At 35.3% G+C, this 18,071-nt stretch overlaps 1 protein-coding gene across 2 annotated transcripts in view; it reads right to left on the reverse strand.

Annotated features, from left to right (window-relative positions):
• The window catches only part of NUDCD1 (NudC domain containing 1), an 87,812-nt gene that overhangs the window by 28,097 nt on the left and 41,644 nt on the right, over positions 1–18,071 (reverse strand). The window contains exons 7-8 of one of the 2 annotated variants that reach the window (XM_004282942.4): positions 16,520–16,664; positions 11,782–11,907 (exon numbers count right to left, since the gene is read on the reverse strand). In XM_004282942.4, the coding sequence (XP_004282990.1) occupies positions 11,782–11,907; positions 16,520–16,664 (271 nt within the window). The remainder of the gene's footprint in view (positions 1–11,781; positions 11,908–16,519; positions 16,665–18,071) is intronic. The other variant, XM_033411254.2, reaches the window with a different exon arrangement.

Below are 18,071 nucleotides of genomic sequence, written 5' to 3' on the forward strand. Positions count from 1 at the left end.
TCACAAACATTCACATTATAGGGGTCTCAAAAGGAGAAGAGAGAAAAAGAACCTGAGAAGATATATGAAGAGATAATATCTGGAAACTTCACTTACATGGGAAAGGAAACAGTCACCCAAGTCCAGGAAGCACAGAGAGTCCCAGGCAGGATAAACCCAAGGAGGAACATACTGAGACACATAATAATCAAACTGACAAAAATTAAAGACAAAGAAAAAAAAATTAAAAGCAACAAGGGAAAAGCAGCAAATAATGTAAAAGAGAAGTCCCATACGGTTATCAGCTGATTTCTCAGCAGAAACTCTGCAGGCCAGAAGGGAGTGCCACGATAAAGTGATGAAAGGGAAGAACATACAGCCAAGAACACTCTACCCAGCAAGGCTCTCACTCAGACTTGATAGAGATATCAAAAGCTTTACAAACAAGCAAAAGCTAACAGAAGTCAAGACCACCAGACCAGCTTTGCAACAAATGCTAAAGGAACTTCTCTAGGTGGAAAAGAAAAGGCCACAACTAGAAACAATACATTAATAGGATAATACACCATGACCAAGTGGGATTTATCCCAGGGATGCAAGGAGTTTTCAATATCTGCAAATCAATCAGTGTGATAAACCAAAATAACAAATTGAAGAATAAAAACCATATGATCATCTCTGTAGATGCAGAAAAAGCTTTTGACAAAATTCAACACCCATTTATGATAAAATCTCTCCAGAAAGTGGGCACAGAGGGAACATGCCTCAACATAATAAAGGCCATAAATGACAAACCTACAGTTAATATCAATACCCAATGGTGAAAAGCTGAAAGAATTTCCTCTAAGATCAGGAACAAGACAAGGTTGCCCACTCTTTCCACTTTTATTCAACATAGTTTTGCAAGTCCTAGCCGTGGCAATCAGAAAAGAAAAAGAAATAAATCCAAATTGGAAAAGAAGTAAAATTGTCACTGTTTGCAGATGACATGATACTATACATAGAAAATTCTAAAGATGCTACCAGAAAACTACTAGAGCTCATCCATGAATTTGGTAAAGTTGCAGGATACAAAATTAATACACAGAAATCTGTTGCATTTCTATACACTAACAAAGAAAGATCGGAAAGAGAAATTAAAGAAACAATACCACTTACCTTTGCATCAAAAAGAATAAAATACCTAGGAATATACCTACCTAAGGAGATAAAAGACCTGTACTCAGAAAACTATGACACTGATGAAAGAAACTGAAGATGACACAAACAGATGGAAAGATATACCAAAGCCCAGAAATAAACCCACGCACCTATGGTCAATTAATCCACAACAAAGGAGACAAGAATATACAATGGAGAAAAGACAGTCTCTTCAAAAAGTGGTGCTGGGAAAACTGGACAGCTACATGTAAAAGAATGAAATCAGAACATTCTTTAACACCATACACAAAAATAAACTCAAAATGGATTGAAGACCTAAATGTAAGATTGGATACTATAAAACTCTCAGAGGAAAACATAGGCAGAACACTCTTTGACATAAATTGCAGCAATATCTTTTTTGATACATCTCCTAGAGTAATGGAAATAAAAACAAAAATAAACGGGACCTAATTAAACTCAAAAACTTTTTCACAGGAAAGGAAACCATAAACAAAACGAAAAGACAGCCCAGAGAATGGGAGAAAATATTTGCAAACGATGCAACCGACAAGGGATTAATCTCCAAAATTTACAAACAGCTCATGTGGCTCAATATCAAAAAAACAAACAACCCAATCAAAAAATGGGCAGAAGATCTAAATAGACATTTCTCCAAAGAAGACATACAGAGAATTCCCTGGTGGTACAGTGGTTAGGACTTGGCACTTCCACTGCTGGGGGCCTGGGTTCAATCTGTGGTCAGGAAACTAAGGTCCCACAAGCCATGCGGTACAGCCAAAAAAGAAAAAAAAAAAAAAAAAAAAGACATCCAGATGGCTAAGAGGCACATGAAAAGATGCTCAACATCGCTAGTTATTAGAGAAATACAAATCAAACTGCAATGAGGTGTCAACCTCACACCAGTCAGAATGGCCATCATCAAAAAGTCTACAAATAATAAATGCTGTAGAGGGTGTGGAGAAACGGGAGCCCTCCCACTGTTGGTGGGAATGTAAGTTGGTATAGCCACTATGAAGAACAGTATGGCAGTTCCTTAAAAAACTAAAAATAGAGCTATCGTATGATCCAGCAATCCCACTTTCCTGGGTATATCCAGAGAAAACCATGGTTCGAAAGGATACGTGCACCCTAATGTTCATTGCACTGTTGTTTACAATAGCCAATATATGGAAGCAACCTAAATGTCCACTGACAGATGAATGGATAAAGAAAATGTGGTACATATATACAATGGAATATTACTCACCCATTAAAAAGAATGAAATGACATTTGCAGCAACATGGATGGACCTGGGGATTATCATACTAAGTGAAGTAGGTCAGACACAGAAAGACAAATATCATATGATATCACTTATATGTGGAATCTAAAAAAATGATACAAGTGAACTTATTTACAAAACAGAAACAGACTCACAAACTTATGTTTACCAAAGGGGAAAGGTGGGGGGGGGAGGGATAAATTGGGAGTTTGGGATTAACATATACACACTACTGTATTTAAAATAGATAACCAACAAGGACCTACTGTATAGCACAGGGAACTGTACTCAATATTCTATAATAACCTAAATGGGAAAAGAATTTGAAAAACAGACACATGTATTATATGTGTAACTGAATCACTTTGCTGTACACCTGAAACTAACACAAAACACTGAAAATCAACTATACACCAATATAAAATAAAAATTAAAAAAAAAAACCTCAGCTATTGAACCTAATACAACTTGACCAAACAGAAATTGAGGTCACCCAACCACAGCATATACATATTTTCAAGTATATATGGAAAAGATACCTACAGAGACCGTGTACGTACTCGGCTATAAACAAGTTTGCATAAATTTTAAAAGACTGGTTATCCCTAACCACAGTGAAGTTAAAGGAGAAATCAGTTTAAAAAAAAAAACCTGTATACACACATCACAAAAATCCCTACATAGTTGGAAATTAAAACACCACCTTATAAATAAGCATGGGTCAAAGAAGAAATCTCAAAGGATATTAGAAAATATGTTAAGCTGAAATAAAATGAAATATATGGAATGAAGGTTAAGTGATACTTTGATGGAAATCTATAGCTCTAGATGCATTTATCAGAGGAGAGGTGCTACAAATCAATTACCTATGTTTCCACCTAAGAAACCAGAAAAAGAGGAGTAAATTAAACCCATAATTGGTAAATAGAGGGGCCATTACTACAATCCTACAAACATTAAAAAGACAATGAGAGAGTATTCTGGAGGACTTCTGCAATAATTCAACTACTTGGATGGAATGGATTAATATCTTGAAGGACAACAACGATCAACACAAGCTAAAGAAGAAAGAGAAAATCGGAATGGCTCTGTATCTACTAACAAAGCTAAATTTGTAACTAAAACCCTTCTCACAAAAAATCTCCAGGCACAGGTAATTTCAGTGATAAATTTTACCAAACATTTAAGGAGCAAATAATATCTACCCTATACAAACTCTTTCAGAAAATAAACCTCTCAATTCATAGTATGAGGACAGCATTACTGTTATCTAAAGAAGAAATTACAGGAAAACCATAGATTAATATCCCTTATGAATATAGAAATAAAAATCCTTAAAATAATGCTGTTACAATTTTGTAATTAAATGATAAAACTGAACATATTAACAGAAAGAAGAAAATCCATATAATCAAGCAAATGCCCCAAAAAGCACTTAAATTCAACACACATTCATGATTAAAAAGATAAAAATCTCAGCAAACTAGACTATAAGTGAGTTCCTCAACCTAACATACACGTAAGCCCTAGAACTAACATCGTATTTGATGGTAAACCACTCAATCCTTCTTCCTAAGACTAGGAATAAGACAAGGATTTCTGCTCCCATCAATGAAATTCAGTGCTGCATCTGATGTCCTACCTAGTACAATAAGACAAGACAAAGAAATAAAAGGTGTACTGACTGAAAAGAAATGTTAACTATCTTAATTCACAGGCATTATCCTGTACATAAACATACTGACGTATCTACAAAAAAGCACTGGAACAAGAATTTATAAGTTACAATATAAAGTCACTCAACCTTATTTCTGTGTAAAAGACAAAACAAATTGGGAATTAAAAAAATATACTAATTACAACAGCTTCCAAAATATGAAATACTGGTGTTAAACTTAACACTAAAAGCTTCAAAATATTGCTAGGAAACATTAAGGGAAACCTAAATAAACAGAGACATACAATGTTCATGAATGACACAACTCAATATTATTAAGATATCAATTCTCCTCAAGTTGACCTACAAATTAAACACAATCCCAATGACAATCCCAGCAGATGTTTTGGTACAAATTGAAAAGCCAATTGTAAAGTTTTTACAAAAACAAAACCAATTTAGGAAAATAAAAAAAAGATCAAGACTAACCCTATCTGAAATCAAGACTCACTACATAGCTACAGAATCAAGCCAGTATAGTACTGTCTAAAGAAGGGATCAGCAAACTTTTACTCAAAGGGCCAGATGGTAAATATTTCAGGCCTAAAGGCCATATGGTCTCTGTTAAAACTATTCAACTCTCTTGATGTAGTATATTAGAAGCCACAGACAATATACAAATAAATGTCTATGGTTGTGTTCCAATAAAACTTTTTTACCAATCAGGTGGCTGTAGGTAACCAGTACGGTTACTGACCCTGTTCCAGATATGAACCATTTGTCAAACACGTGTATTACAAATATCTTCTCATTGCAAGTTTCCTTTTTCACTCTCATAATGGCCTCTTTTGATAAACAGATGTTTTTAATGTTTTTAATTTTGATCCAACTGAACATCTTTTTTTTACAGTTAGTGTTTTACATGTCCTGTTCAAATGATCTCTACCTGCGCCGCAAAAATGTCTGTTTTCCTCTATATGCTTTATTAAATTACTGTTTCATGTTTAGACATGCAATCCATCTGTAATTGATTTTTGCATATGGTGTGATGTAAATGTCAATAAATTATTTTTCCTATGGATATCTAACAGACTAAGAGCCATTTATTTTGACCATCTTTTTCCCCACTATATTGTAGTATTATCCTTGTCACAAATCAGGCTAATTGTATTCCTGTGTTAGGCTTATTGTCCATAATAACAAACAAACTACATTTATCGTCAAGTATCTATAAATTGACAATAATAAATTATTGTCAAGTATCTATAAATTCCCAGATAAGGGAATTTCCCTTATCTGGTGTGTGAGGGGCAATCATCCTGGGGAAAAGGCTGCTGAATAAAGAAAGAAAAGAGCCATAGGTTGTCTGATAAAAGGTCTTCCAACTGGGATTGTCACTTAGGATAGTTTCTGAAAATATCCTTGTCCTTTAAGATTCTAGATGAAAGTTTATTAAATATTCTATCTAAAACAAAAACTTCTAGGAAGAGTTTCTTCCTGTAGAGACGCTCAGTATATATGAACTCATATTCTAAGAAAAAATTCTGTCAGTCAAGTAACAATCTCATCGATATCTCAAGGGAAAGGTTAAATTCTAGTGGATTGAGGGCTTGATAACTGTGTAGAAACTTTAAGAATCAAGAAATATGTGATATGCAACTAAAATTATCTTTCCTTTCAGAGAACAGAAGGTAAAAATGGAATTGAAGACTACTTCAAATAGGTCCATCACAGGTAATGTCAATAATAACCACTGGCAACAAATAATTGACATTATCCATTATATTCTCATAACCCTGAAAGAAACTGAAGTGCTTTCAGTTGAATCACACTCATTATGACACCAGTATTACTGTGATACCTGAACATTAACTTGCAGGGAGACAGTTATCCTAAGGACTCTTTCATTTCTGCACATCTTTCTAGCAGAAGCACTAATGTGTTCTAGACTACTACTTCAAGGTGTTTTTAAAGCAAACAACTGTGGAAGGTAAACTGTTTCCCTCCAGAGCAAAAGGCAGGCTTTTTTTTACTGTCCAGTGGCATGAACATAAGCTCTCTCTCCTGAGCAAGGTCAGCCAAGCTTTCTGGTCATCTCCATATTACACTGTGGGAACTGGGGCACTGGGAATTGGTCCAAATGTTGATACTCTAGCTAATATTACTGCTGTAATAAACTGTCCTTTGTTTCTGACCCAAGAGTCTCATGTCTTTTACCAGCATCTATGAAACTATGGCAGGCTAACTTGCTAGTTTATGGGAAAGTTAAAAATCTCAAACGCACTGCGATTTTGGAGAGAAAGATGGGATGCTGATAGAGACATGGCTCTCTTAAAGAAAAAATATGAGGGCCTTATGGTTCAATTTATACAATTTGAGGTAAGTCTGTGGGTACTGGTAGCAAATTCTCTGACCAAATTGTATGGCCAATCAGGCAACAAATGGTCCTCTATTTTACTGCCTGGTAATTAGGAAGACTTGGGGAGAGGGGTGCAGACTGCTTCCAGGGAAGATGGTTCATAGACAGCTGCCTGAATGGTGCTCTGGTTGTTTCTAACTCTTCCAGAAGAGAATACCTCCTCACTAACCTAATGGTGAGCCTCAGGTCCATCCCATAGTAACAACTAGCACTAGGATTTGTCTCCTCCCACTTTCAGGCACTGTTACAGAGATATATACCTACTCTGAGCATGAAGGCAGGGAAATTATTACATAGCTTCATTTCTAATATAGTCAAGTTTGATATAATCAAGTAAATTATAAATTCAGTACCTCAAGGAGCTTAAAAGCTTGAGAACCACTGATTTAGATACTTTCTAAATGTACTTCCTTCCTCTATAAACTCTGATCCTTGATATTAATTCTTAATATCTTTTTGAAGGAATTAGTATACTGAATACACGCCATTTCTACTACCTTTCTTAGTGACATTAACCTAAAAGAATTATTTCCTATTTGTACTTCCTCTGCTTACTGTCTCAGTGAGTTTATAAGTTACAAATATTCTTTTCAACTGTTTCATTCTCATGTTTTAAGCAGTAAATGATGAATACCACCTGATCTGCAAAATTCACTGTAATTTTTTAAAAACATCCTATCATCTTTTGATTGTTCAAGGCTATATTTAATTTGATCTCTATAAATCAGTGTTGTCTGGCAGTAATAAAATGCAAGGCAAATATATAATTTTAAGTATTGCAGCTCTATTTACAATAGCCCGGAGATGGAAACAACCTAAGTGCCCATCATCGGATGAATGGATAAAGAAGATGTGGCACATATATACAACGGAATATTACTCAGCCATAAAAAGAAACGAAATTGAGCTATTTTTAATGAGGTGGATAGACCTAGAGTCTGTCATACAGAGTGAAGTAAGTCAGAAAGAAAAAGACAAATACCGTATGCTAACACATATATATGAAATTTAAGAAGAAAAAAAAAATGTCATGAAGAACCTAGGGGTAAGACAGGAATAAAGACACAGACCTACTGGAGAACAGACTTGTGGATATGGGGAGGGGGAAGGGTGAGCTGTGACAGGGCGAGAGAGTCATGGACATATACACACTACCAAATGTAAGGTAGATAGCTAGTGGGAAGCAGCCGCATGGCACAGGGATATCGGCTCAGTGCTTTGTGACCGCCTGGAGGGATGGGATAGGGAGGGTGGGAGGGAGGGAGATGCAAGAGGGAAGAGATATGGGAACATATGTATATGTATAACTGATTCACTTTGTTATAAAGCAGAAACTAACACACCATTGTAAAGCAATTATACCCCAATAAAGATGTTAAAAGAAAAAAAAAGTAAAGAGAAATGAGATATATTCATTTTAATAAATGTATTTTACTTAACCAAACATAACTATCATTTCAACATGAACATTCATATAAAAGTCATTATTAATAATATATTTCACATTCTTTTTTTCATGCTAAGTTTTCAAAATCTGGTTGTGTATTTTACACTTACAGCACATCTCAAACAAACTAGCCACATTTCAAGTGCTCAAAAGCTATGTGGCTAGTGACTAATATTTTGGATAACACAGCTCTAGAAAAAAGCAAAAATAATTCATCTTCAACTGTATCTAAATTCTGATTTGAGCTTTACACCCCAGTGATCACATCTTATTACTTTTCTCCTTCGCTTCTGAAATTTAATATTTCTCTTTTATTCTGCTGCTACATATATTCATTTAACATTTTACTTTCCAAATGCCAAATTCTAACCCTAATTTACATTTCTTTCAGGGAATTTTATATTTTGGAAAATCTGTCATTTACAATATAAAGTTCTGACCTTTTTGTTACAGTATTTTTTTTTCTTCTAAATTAAGGACATATACTGACCTTTCCATGTACAGGTAATTTCAAATTGTCCAAAGTCATGACAAATGAAATCAAGAAGATAAATCTGAAGTAAACATTGCAGAAAGGAGTACGAATTACCCATATAGTACTATCTGATGCCTAAAATGGATGTACCACTGAATATCCACAATACTGGAGCCTCCTTCATTCCCTTCCCCAATGACATGCCAACTGGTATCCTCTTAGGTACACCAAGAAACTATTTTTGAACAAGCTACATTTGACCAGACAGACCTTGACTTTCATACAATACACTGACCTACCAAATCTGTCTTTATTTTTTATTTTTACTTTTTTAATTATTATTATTTTTTTGGCCGCACCACACAGCATGTGGGATCTTAGTTCCCCGACCAGGGATCGAACCTGCACCCCGTTCATTGGACCTCGAGGGAAGTCCCCAAATCTGTCTTCAGAAAGAAGATGGACTTAGTACTTAATTGTTGTTCCAGTTATTACCATTCCACTTATTCCCAAACATCAATGTTTATGCATTTTTACTTCACTGAATCTTTGCCTTATATTCATAAAAAATGACTAATGATAGAAAAATCAAAGTGCTTACCATTATAAAAAGAAACTTTGGCCCCAAATTTAACTCAATTGAGATACTGGTTCAAGACAGAAAGATACTAACTCACCTCCTCCCACCAAGGAGGGGCAAGCATCTAATTCAACACACATCTGAAATATACTTCAGGGAGAGGAAGTAAGTGCCATCGTTTGCACTCTTCCTCTGCCTCACTTCAGAGCACCAGTAATCTCTCAGAGGGAACCTTGTACACACATCTGGTGCTCTGATTTTTGTGGTTTCTGCCCAGGGGATGCTCACTGATTGCCTGGTTCTGGTAGCCAGTAAGGCTCGCATTCCTGGTGCCATGGGACTATAGCAATTAGAGACAGTTCCTGGCTGACTACCACTACAGGGCTCAACGGAGATGGCAGACCGAAACACACCCCCAGTCTTTCTGTAAAAAACCCTCTCTGCTTGTCCTAAAGCTTCAGAGTAGTGGTAGGTTTCTGGTGTGACACACACCTAGAGGCTTACTGAGGTGCTGCTGCTCTGTGTGGACAGAGGCCAGTGACTGCCATCTTCGCACATTCCCTCTGCCTTACTCTAAGTCACTGGTATCTCCAGGAAAGGAGCTTGCATACTCATCTGGTGCCCCAATTTTTGCGACTGTCACCCAGGGTATACCTCTAGACCATCTGGCTCTGATGGACAGTGGGGCTGACTTATGTTTGCGATCCCACAGGACTGTACACATTTGTGTACTTCAAAACCTGATGCCTAAAGAATAAAAAGGAAACAACTCAAAAAAAAAAAAAAAAAATACCTGATGCCTGAGGGTCTGGCTTCCAACCAGCCTGAATTCAGGTGCTGACCGAGATCGTCCGTTTTGGGACACTAACAGGTCTTGGCACACCCTCAATTACTGGGAGCCAAAAAAAAAAAAAAGCTGCTCAGACAATCACAAAGTCTGAGAGGCAACTAAGAACTAGGGGCAGAGTTGAACAATAAGGTTCATCTCCTATATAAGACCATGTCTTTAACTGGGAGAGATGGCTATTTTATTTAACGGATAGAAACCAACACAGCAAGTCAAGGAAAATGAAGAAACAGAGGAATATCTTTCAAAGGAAGCAATAAGATAAAACCTCAGAAAGAGACCTTAATGAAACAGAGATAAGTGATTTAACTGATAAAGAGTTCAAAATAATGGTCATAAAGATGCCCACTGAGCTTGGGAGAAGAATGAACAAAGTGAGAACTTCAACAAAGCTTAGAAAAATAGAAGAGAGTATATATTTATATAAGTATATAAGTAGTAGTATCAACTTCTTCCTCTAAGGTGCTAGAGGCCTCAGGGAATAAGATGTTTCCACCGCTCCACCAGGGTCAGCCAGATCTGGTTTGGCACTGCCTGTGACTAAGGTTAAATTTGCTAAATTCTAGGATTTAGTCAGCAGATGGGGCTTTTGTACCCTAATTTGTAAATAATAAATGTTTTATTTTGGTCCCCTTCTGTTACTCCTTGGTTTTAATTTTTAGTATGCTTAAACATAGCAAATAAAGAGAGGTATCATTAACTAGATGCCTCTCAATGACCAACATTAAACTACTTGATCAGTACTACTTAGTAGTGCTATACTAAAATGAAATGAAATTCTTGGAGAAGCTAAGCTTAAACAATAACATTTTACGACATCTAAGATCAGGTGTCTTCTCTATAAAAGTTAGGCAGGAAACAGTACCTAAAAGTTATAGCTCCTAAGACTATAACTTTAGGAAGAAAGGCCAGATTCTTCAAGAATAAATAATCTACAGTTAGTCAGATTGAAGAGTCTTTCATCAGTCACACTTAAGAATGATTTTCTAAAATCTAACCCAAGGAAGTAAGAGTAATTGTGTAATGGCTCTTCACTCACCATTAATGGAGTTATCTATGGGATTATGTCAGAACTAAACAATATCCAAGAAGCAAAACGCCTAAAAAAATCTAACGACTTTGATCATCTGGGCTTTGGATCAATGCCCAGATTGCATAAAATAATATGACCAAGAACTTTGTTTACTCTTCAGTTAGAGGAGTGATTGACAAAGAAGGGAAACATAAAAGTGTATGCAAATTTCTTGAGATCCAAGATGCACCTGAAACAATTTCTATTTCTATGACTGTCACCAAGAGATCAGTCTAAAAATGTTTTTAAGCAGTTATCAGAATCAGAACCTTTGGTGGGTGTTAGGTACACTGTGGTAAGCAAAATGTCATCTCTGTGCTTTTTAGAAATTATTGGAGTTAGTTAGTTATAGGAGAGCAAAGCAGATGCAGAAATTAATCAGTAGAGTAAGTAATTTTGGTACAAGCTTGAATGATACCTCTTTCTACCCACTGGTCTTATGCCATTCCACCTCATTTGTCTACATAGGTATAATCAAAAAAATGCTCACTTTTATAACACCTTTGAGTATTGTAATACCCAGCCATTAGTTAAAAAAATGTTAAGTATCCAAAAAAAGTTAGGAAAGGACAGTGAGAGGAAAGTTAGATATTAAGTTGTTATATATTACAGGCACAACTACACATAGAAAAACTGCACAGAAAAAAAGCCCACTGAAAGATATCAATATGCAGTAGTGCCAAACATACAACATTGTTTAATTAGGGATGACGATATAAAATGATGGCTACTTTAGGGAGTGAAGAAATTTACGTCACAGCCAGTAACTGACAATCAACCTGTCTTTGCAAAATAGTATTTAGTCAATCAATTATCATCTCATCTGAATAACTTTTATTTATTCACAAATTTTTAGAAATATCATTATCAAGAACTTACCACATGAGTAGTTTTTAATGTACTGCCATCAAATCTGCATAAACTGGAGCTCTCTTCAAAGAAAATATCACATTCTTCTAACTCTTGAGCATTACAAGGAGGTTTACCTTTATCTGGATTTGGATTCTTAGACCATAAAAGAAAATAAATAACAACAAGAGAATGAATTTCTTCATACTCAACAATGTTAAGATTACAGCAATAATTAAATATTAAATTTCAGACTCATGACCAATAAAAACTTAAAAACAGACACATAAAAGAGAATGATGGAATCAGCAGAGAAAGATATGAAAACAGCTATTATAAACTTGTTCTATATACTCAGAGATGTAAAGAAAAACAAACACATTGAGAAATATGGAAGATATAAAAAAGAACTAAACTGAAATTCTAGATATGAAAATACAATATCTGAAATGGAAAACACAATATTAGATGGGATTGACAGCCGATTAGACATTGCAGAAGAAAAGACAACCAGTGAGTTGGAGTCTATCTAAAATGTAACAGTCTATCTAAAATAGTAATAGAGTCTATCTGAAAATGAAGCAGAGAAGACAAAGAATAAAAACACACACAAAAGATGAGAACCCTAGTGACCTGTGGAACAACATCAAATGGTCTAACATATGAGTATTTGGAAGAATGCAAGAAGAATGGAAAAAATTTTGAAGAAATAATGGCAATTTTTTTTCAAATTTGATGAAAACTATAATCCTACAGATTAAAGAAGGTCAAAGAACCCCAAGCATAACAAACATTAAGGAAAAAAAAAACACAGAGCAAGTCACATTACAATGAAATTGCTAAAAATGAGAAAAATGAAATTATTCTCCAAGTAATAAAGAGAAAATCTTAAAAGTGGTTACAGGAGGGAAAAAATCACATTACTGACAGAGGAACAAAATTACAAATGACAGCTGACTTCTCATCAGAAACTACACAAGCCAGAAAACAATGGAGTATATTTGAAGTTCTGAAAGGGAAAAAAACGCTGTCAGCACTGACTTACACCCTTAACAAAAATAGCTTTAAAAGAAGGAACTCAAGTATTTTTGCAGACAAGGAAGACATGTATTTCTGCAGACAAACAAAAGCTGAAAGAATTTATCCAGCAGAACTACATTGCAAGAAATGACAAAAGTAGTTCTTCAGCCAGGAAAAAAATGACACCAGATGGCAATCTGAATCAACACAAAGGAACGTAAAAAAGAGGAAATGACAAATATTTGGATCAATATAAGGCTTTTTCACCCTGCATTTTTAATCTCTTTAAAAGAAAACTCACTGACTAAAGTTAAAATAATAACATATCATGAAGTTTATAACATAGAAATAAAATGACAAAAATAATACAAAGGATGGAATGGAAATATACTGTAAAGTTTTTAAGTTATGAGTTAAGTGATATATTTTGAGGATAGATGGTGATAAGGTGAAGATGTTATACTATAAACTCTAGAACAACCACTAAACACACACACAAATATCCACCCAAACAAAAACACAGAGGTATCATGAAAAATATGCCAAAAGTAGAGATAAATGGAATCATTAAAGTAATTTTAATATGTTCACTGTTTGAATGCAAAAATCACTGTTTGGTCTTATATCCCTCAAAGAATAAAAAAGGATCACTTAAAAGATAAGTTATACATTCACATGCATATAACAGAAATACAATTCTATAACAACTGATAAAATGTCCACACAACTAGTTTGCCAAAATGCAGTCATGTTACTGAGAACCTAATGAAAGGACCAGAGAGTCTGTGAAACTAAATGTCTGGAAGTTACAGACATTATCAAATCTGTCCATTTTCCAGCTGGGATATGGAGCCAGCTAGCTGTGGTTGTCTTCTCCTTTCTAAGTATCAATGGAAACAATTCTGGTTGCAGTGGCTGGCTGAGAAGGTAATTCCAGCAATTAGCTGGGGCCATTTTGTCACAGTATCTCAAGAAGATATACACATCCAGCAGAAAAGAAAGCACCCAGCTAGCTGTGGCTGTCTTCTCCTTTCTAAGCACCAATGAAACAATTCTGGTTGCAGTGGCTGGCTGAGAAGGTAATTCCAGCAATTAGCTGGGGCCATTTTGTCACAGTGTCTCAAGAAGATATATACATCCAGCAGAAAAGAAAGCACCCTCCCCACTCCTCCCTCCCTTCTCCTTTCAATTACCCATATGTTAGAGATGGGAGGGCAAAAATTAAAAGCTAAGGACTATCAAAGCAGCCAGTATTTAATAGGACAAGATTATAGAGAAAAGGGAATAGCAAGGAGAACCCAAGACTATGCTGCTTTCCTAGAGTTATCTGTTATTTCAAGCTGAGCTTAAAAAGACAAGTGGAAAGCAGAGGATAAGGGGCTAAAAAGCTGAGTTTTGATAATTATCAAAGTGCTTGGGAGACAAAAATTAGAGATCAGGGCCCACACAGGAGGAGAAACCCTGGTAAACATTCCAGACTTTCAGTTGAGATTCATGAAAAGTTCCGCCCTAGGACTAAGAACAAACAAAGAATAAACCAGCCGTGCATAAAACTGAAATCCAGCATCAAATCAAATCAATCAGTAACGGGGATTAAGAAAACAGGCAGAAAATGTTGGGGATGCAGCTAATGTAGTATTTAGAAGGAAGTGTATAGCATTACATGCTTTCATTAGAAAAGGAGAAAGGTCAAAAATCAGTCATCTAAGCTTTCACCTTCAAAAAAGAGCAAAATAAATCTAAAGCAAGCAAAAGAGAGAAATAAATGTAATAACAGAAATGAATGAAATTGGAAACTGAAAAAAAAGGAAAAATAAAGTCAATAGAAATAGATGCCCCAAGTAATCCTATAACTATTAAAGAAATTAAATTCATGGTTTAAAACCTTCAAAAAAGAAAACTCCAGTCCAGATAGTTTCACTGGCAACGTCTATTAAACATTAAAGAACATATAATGCCAAGTCTACACAATCTCTTCCAGAAATAGAAGATAGCAACACTTCGCTACTCATTTTATGAACGCAGCATTACCCAGACACCAAAAGTAGATAAAGACAGTAAAAAGACAAAACAAAACAAAAACCATAGGCCCCAATATTCCTCACAAACATAAATGTAAAACTCTTCAATAACATATTAGTAAACCAAACCAGTGATATGTAAAAAAGAATAATAATACATCATGACCATCATGATAAATACTCTTAGCATACTAGGAATAGAAGAAATTTCCTCAAAGTGATAAAAAGAATCCATCATACTTAATAGTGAAAATTCAGTCTTCTCCGCAAGATCATGAATAAGGCAAGAATATCTGCTTTCACTATTCACCATTCCTATTTTACAGTGGATTAGAGGTTCTAATCAATGCAGTAAGGCAAGAAAAAGTATAAAGATTTGAAAAACACAAAACTGCCTTCAGTTAGAGATGACATGATTCTGTTTTTTATTTTAAAAGTAACAAACACACTAGTGTTTAGGCATAAATAACTTATATATATGAATATTCATTTGAAATCATCAAGTTTAAAAGACAGTTAGTAGCAATTATCTACAATCTCAAAACAAACCCCCACTACTATCACTATAATTATATCCCCAGAGCCCTATCACAATAAATACTTGCTGAATATTGAATGAACACAGAGCAATGCAGTCTGCATGGCTTGTAACAAGAGGGCTATGAAATCAAAGTTCTATAGTCATACATATGAATTCCAGTGATTCTTGAAATTTTCCATTATGCTAGAAAATGTGAAACTTGGTTTCTCCATTTTGGTCATGTTTTCTTTTGTCAGAGACATTGACCTTCAATATTCTAATCTTTCCTTTCTACCTTAGGATGCAACTAACCCTACAGTATAAATACTTCTTTATATAATCTTCCTCATTGCTATAATTCCAGATGGCAATAAATCAGACATTTTAAATTTGCTGGTATGTTTTGGTAAAGGAACATAACTGAAGTTCTGGTGTATTGCTGAATTTGTTCAAATTCTTAACATTATCTTAAATGTTATCGGAATAGGAACATACTCAACAAAAATCTCACAGTTGTATGTTTTATATGTATATACACACACACACACACACACACACACACAAACACCCCTTGTGATATTCTAAGAGCACCCAGAAAATTTCAATGACTACACGTAGATTATTAGCAAGGTAGGGGGTAAAATCATAATTTTTGTCCCTGTCAGCTTTGGTCAGTCAATTCTTCTAAAAGAGAATATAGATATACACAGAGATAGAGTTGACACTTGAACAACATGGGTCTGAACTGGAAAGGTCCACTTAAAATACATACTACAGAAATATATAATACCCAACTGGTTGAATCTGAGGATGTGAGCAGGAGATACAGAGGACCAACTGTAAAGTTATACTTGGATTTTTGAGTGCACAAGGGTTGGTCCCCTAACCACTGCATTGTTCAAGTGTCAAATATATATCTCTTTTTTTCTCTCTGTACATATATTGAGAGAGCGAAAGATACATACATACATACAACCATACATGCACACCCACCCTATATGTACAACCTGCTCACACACATATATATATTCACACAGTATAAGGAATATATATTAGAATTTTAAGCCATATTCAAACACTAGTCAGTGATACCTAATCTGTCTCTTACATTAGGAAAAGCAAAATAATGTTTGAAAAACATGGTATAATCCTCACATAACATACTTCTGGATCCTTGGGAAGTCACACTGCTATTGCAATTGCTTACCAGTTCATCAGAGGTCAAATGCATCAAACGTTCAGCTATTGCAGCACATTGGGCTGAGTCTCTAATAAATTCCCCCTGTTTATCACCGACCACTAGCTCTGGCCATGTCAGTCCTTCATTCTTCTTAATCAAGGAAATCTCCAAGCTAGAAGTTTAAGATGAGAAAAGTAATGTTACATTAAGCAACTATACAAATTATACAACCAATACCAAACAGAAGAATCTTCCACAGAAATTACACCTCTGATGTCCAGAGGATGTTTTACCAAAAATCATGTTCATTTTCATTCTGCATATGATGGAAAACCTATCATCCAAGGGTAAACAATATAGATCTAATAGACAAGAAGGCACCACTGGAGTGACTGGGAAGAGTAACACCACTCAGAAAGTACTGCTGCAGTTCAGGTGTGCTGTGTGTTACCAATCTTCAGTAACAGAAAAATGCAAGCAGCATGAATCTATGAGATATTTCACTGGGGAATGGTCGGGGGGGGCACATAAAGTTAACTGGAAAGGGCCTATAACTGAAGGTACCTCTTTGTGTGTGGAGCCAACAATTACCTTCATTATCACAAACTAGTAGCCATAATATATTATTGACCTAAATATCAGGAAGGTTAGTTAAATCAATAAAAAAGGACCCATCGGGGAACACTAAGATTAAGGACTGATACAGCAGAAAAGGGAGAGAGAGCTGAGTCAGGGCAGACTGTGGACATGGGATAGGGAGTTGCCCATGGGCCTCTTGAATAGGAAAGGAAATCCAGGTAAGCTGGCTGTTGCTATAATACAGAGAAAAGTGATGTTGGTGGTAGCTGTTTCACAGCAAAGCAACCTTTTCCATGTGCCATCTCTGGTACACGTGGGCCATACTAACCCATGCCCTGGAACACAATTGCAAGGAAACAATTGCAAGAACACGATAGTAACTATTATCGTAATTATCAAATAGAACATGCAAACTTATCAGATATTCTTTTTCAAGGCTATTATCACTACCTCATGAATTAATTACAGTACTTTAAAATTTTCTAAAACTTCTTGTATTTTAAGAGACTATACAAAATAATATCTTTCTTATGTAATGAGTTCCTATCATTAGCATTAAAAACTACCACCATGGTCAATAATGCCCAGATTTAGTTACATTTTCTAAGGAGAAAGCTAATCTTGAATGATGATGATGATGGTGATAATGATGATAATAAAAATAATGACAGCAGCTTATACTTACCTAATGCTTACCGTAAGCTAGGTGCTATCTTAAGTACTTTACATGTTTAACTCATTTACTGCTCACCACAAACAAATAAAGTAAGCACTATTATCATGTCCATTTTACAAGTAAGAAAAGAAAGCACTGAGAGGTTAAGTAACTTGCCAAGGTCACAAGCTAGTAAAGCAGTCTGGCTCCAAGTCCATGTTCTTCACTACTGCACTATTCTGCCTCTCTGAAAAAATATATGTAAATAACTATTAAAGAACTTGTACCTAGTGACCAGAATGCATAAATACTGTTCTTAGTCAGTTGCTAGCTAAAGAAGTTAGA

Source organism: Orcinus orca, chromosome 17 (genome assembly GCF_937001465.1).
Source record: "Orcinus orca chromosome 17, mOrcOrc1.1, whole genome shotgun sequence".
In the NCBI taxonomy this organism is placed as follows: Eukaryota; Metazoa; Chordata; class Mammalia; order Artiodactyla; family Delphinidae; genus Orcinus; species Orcinus orca.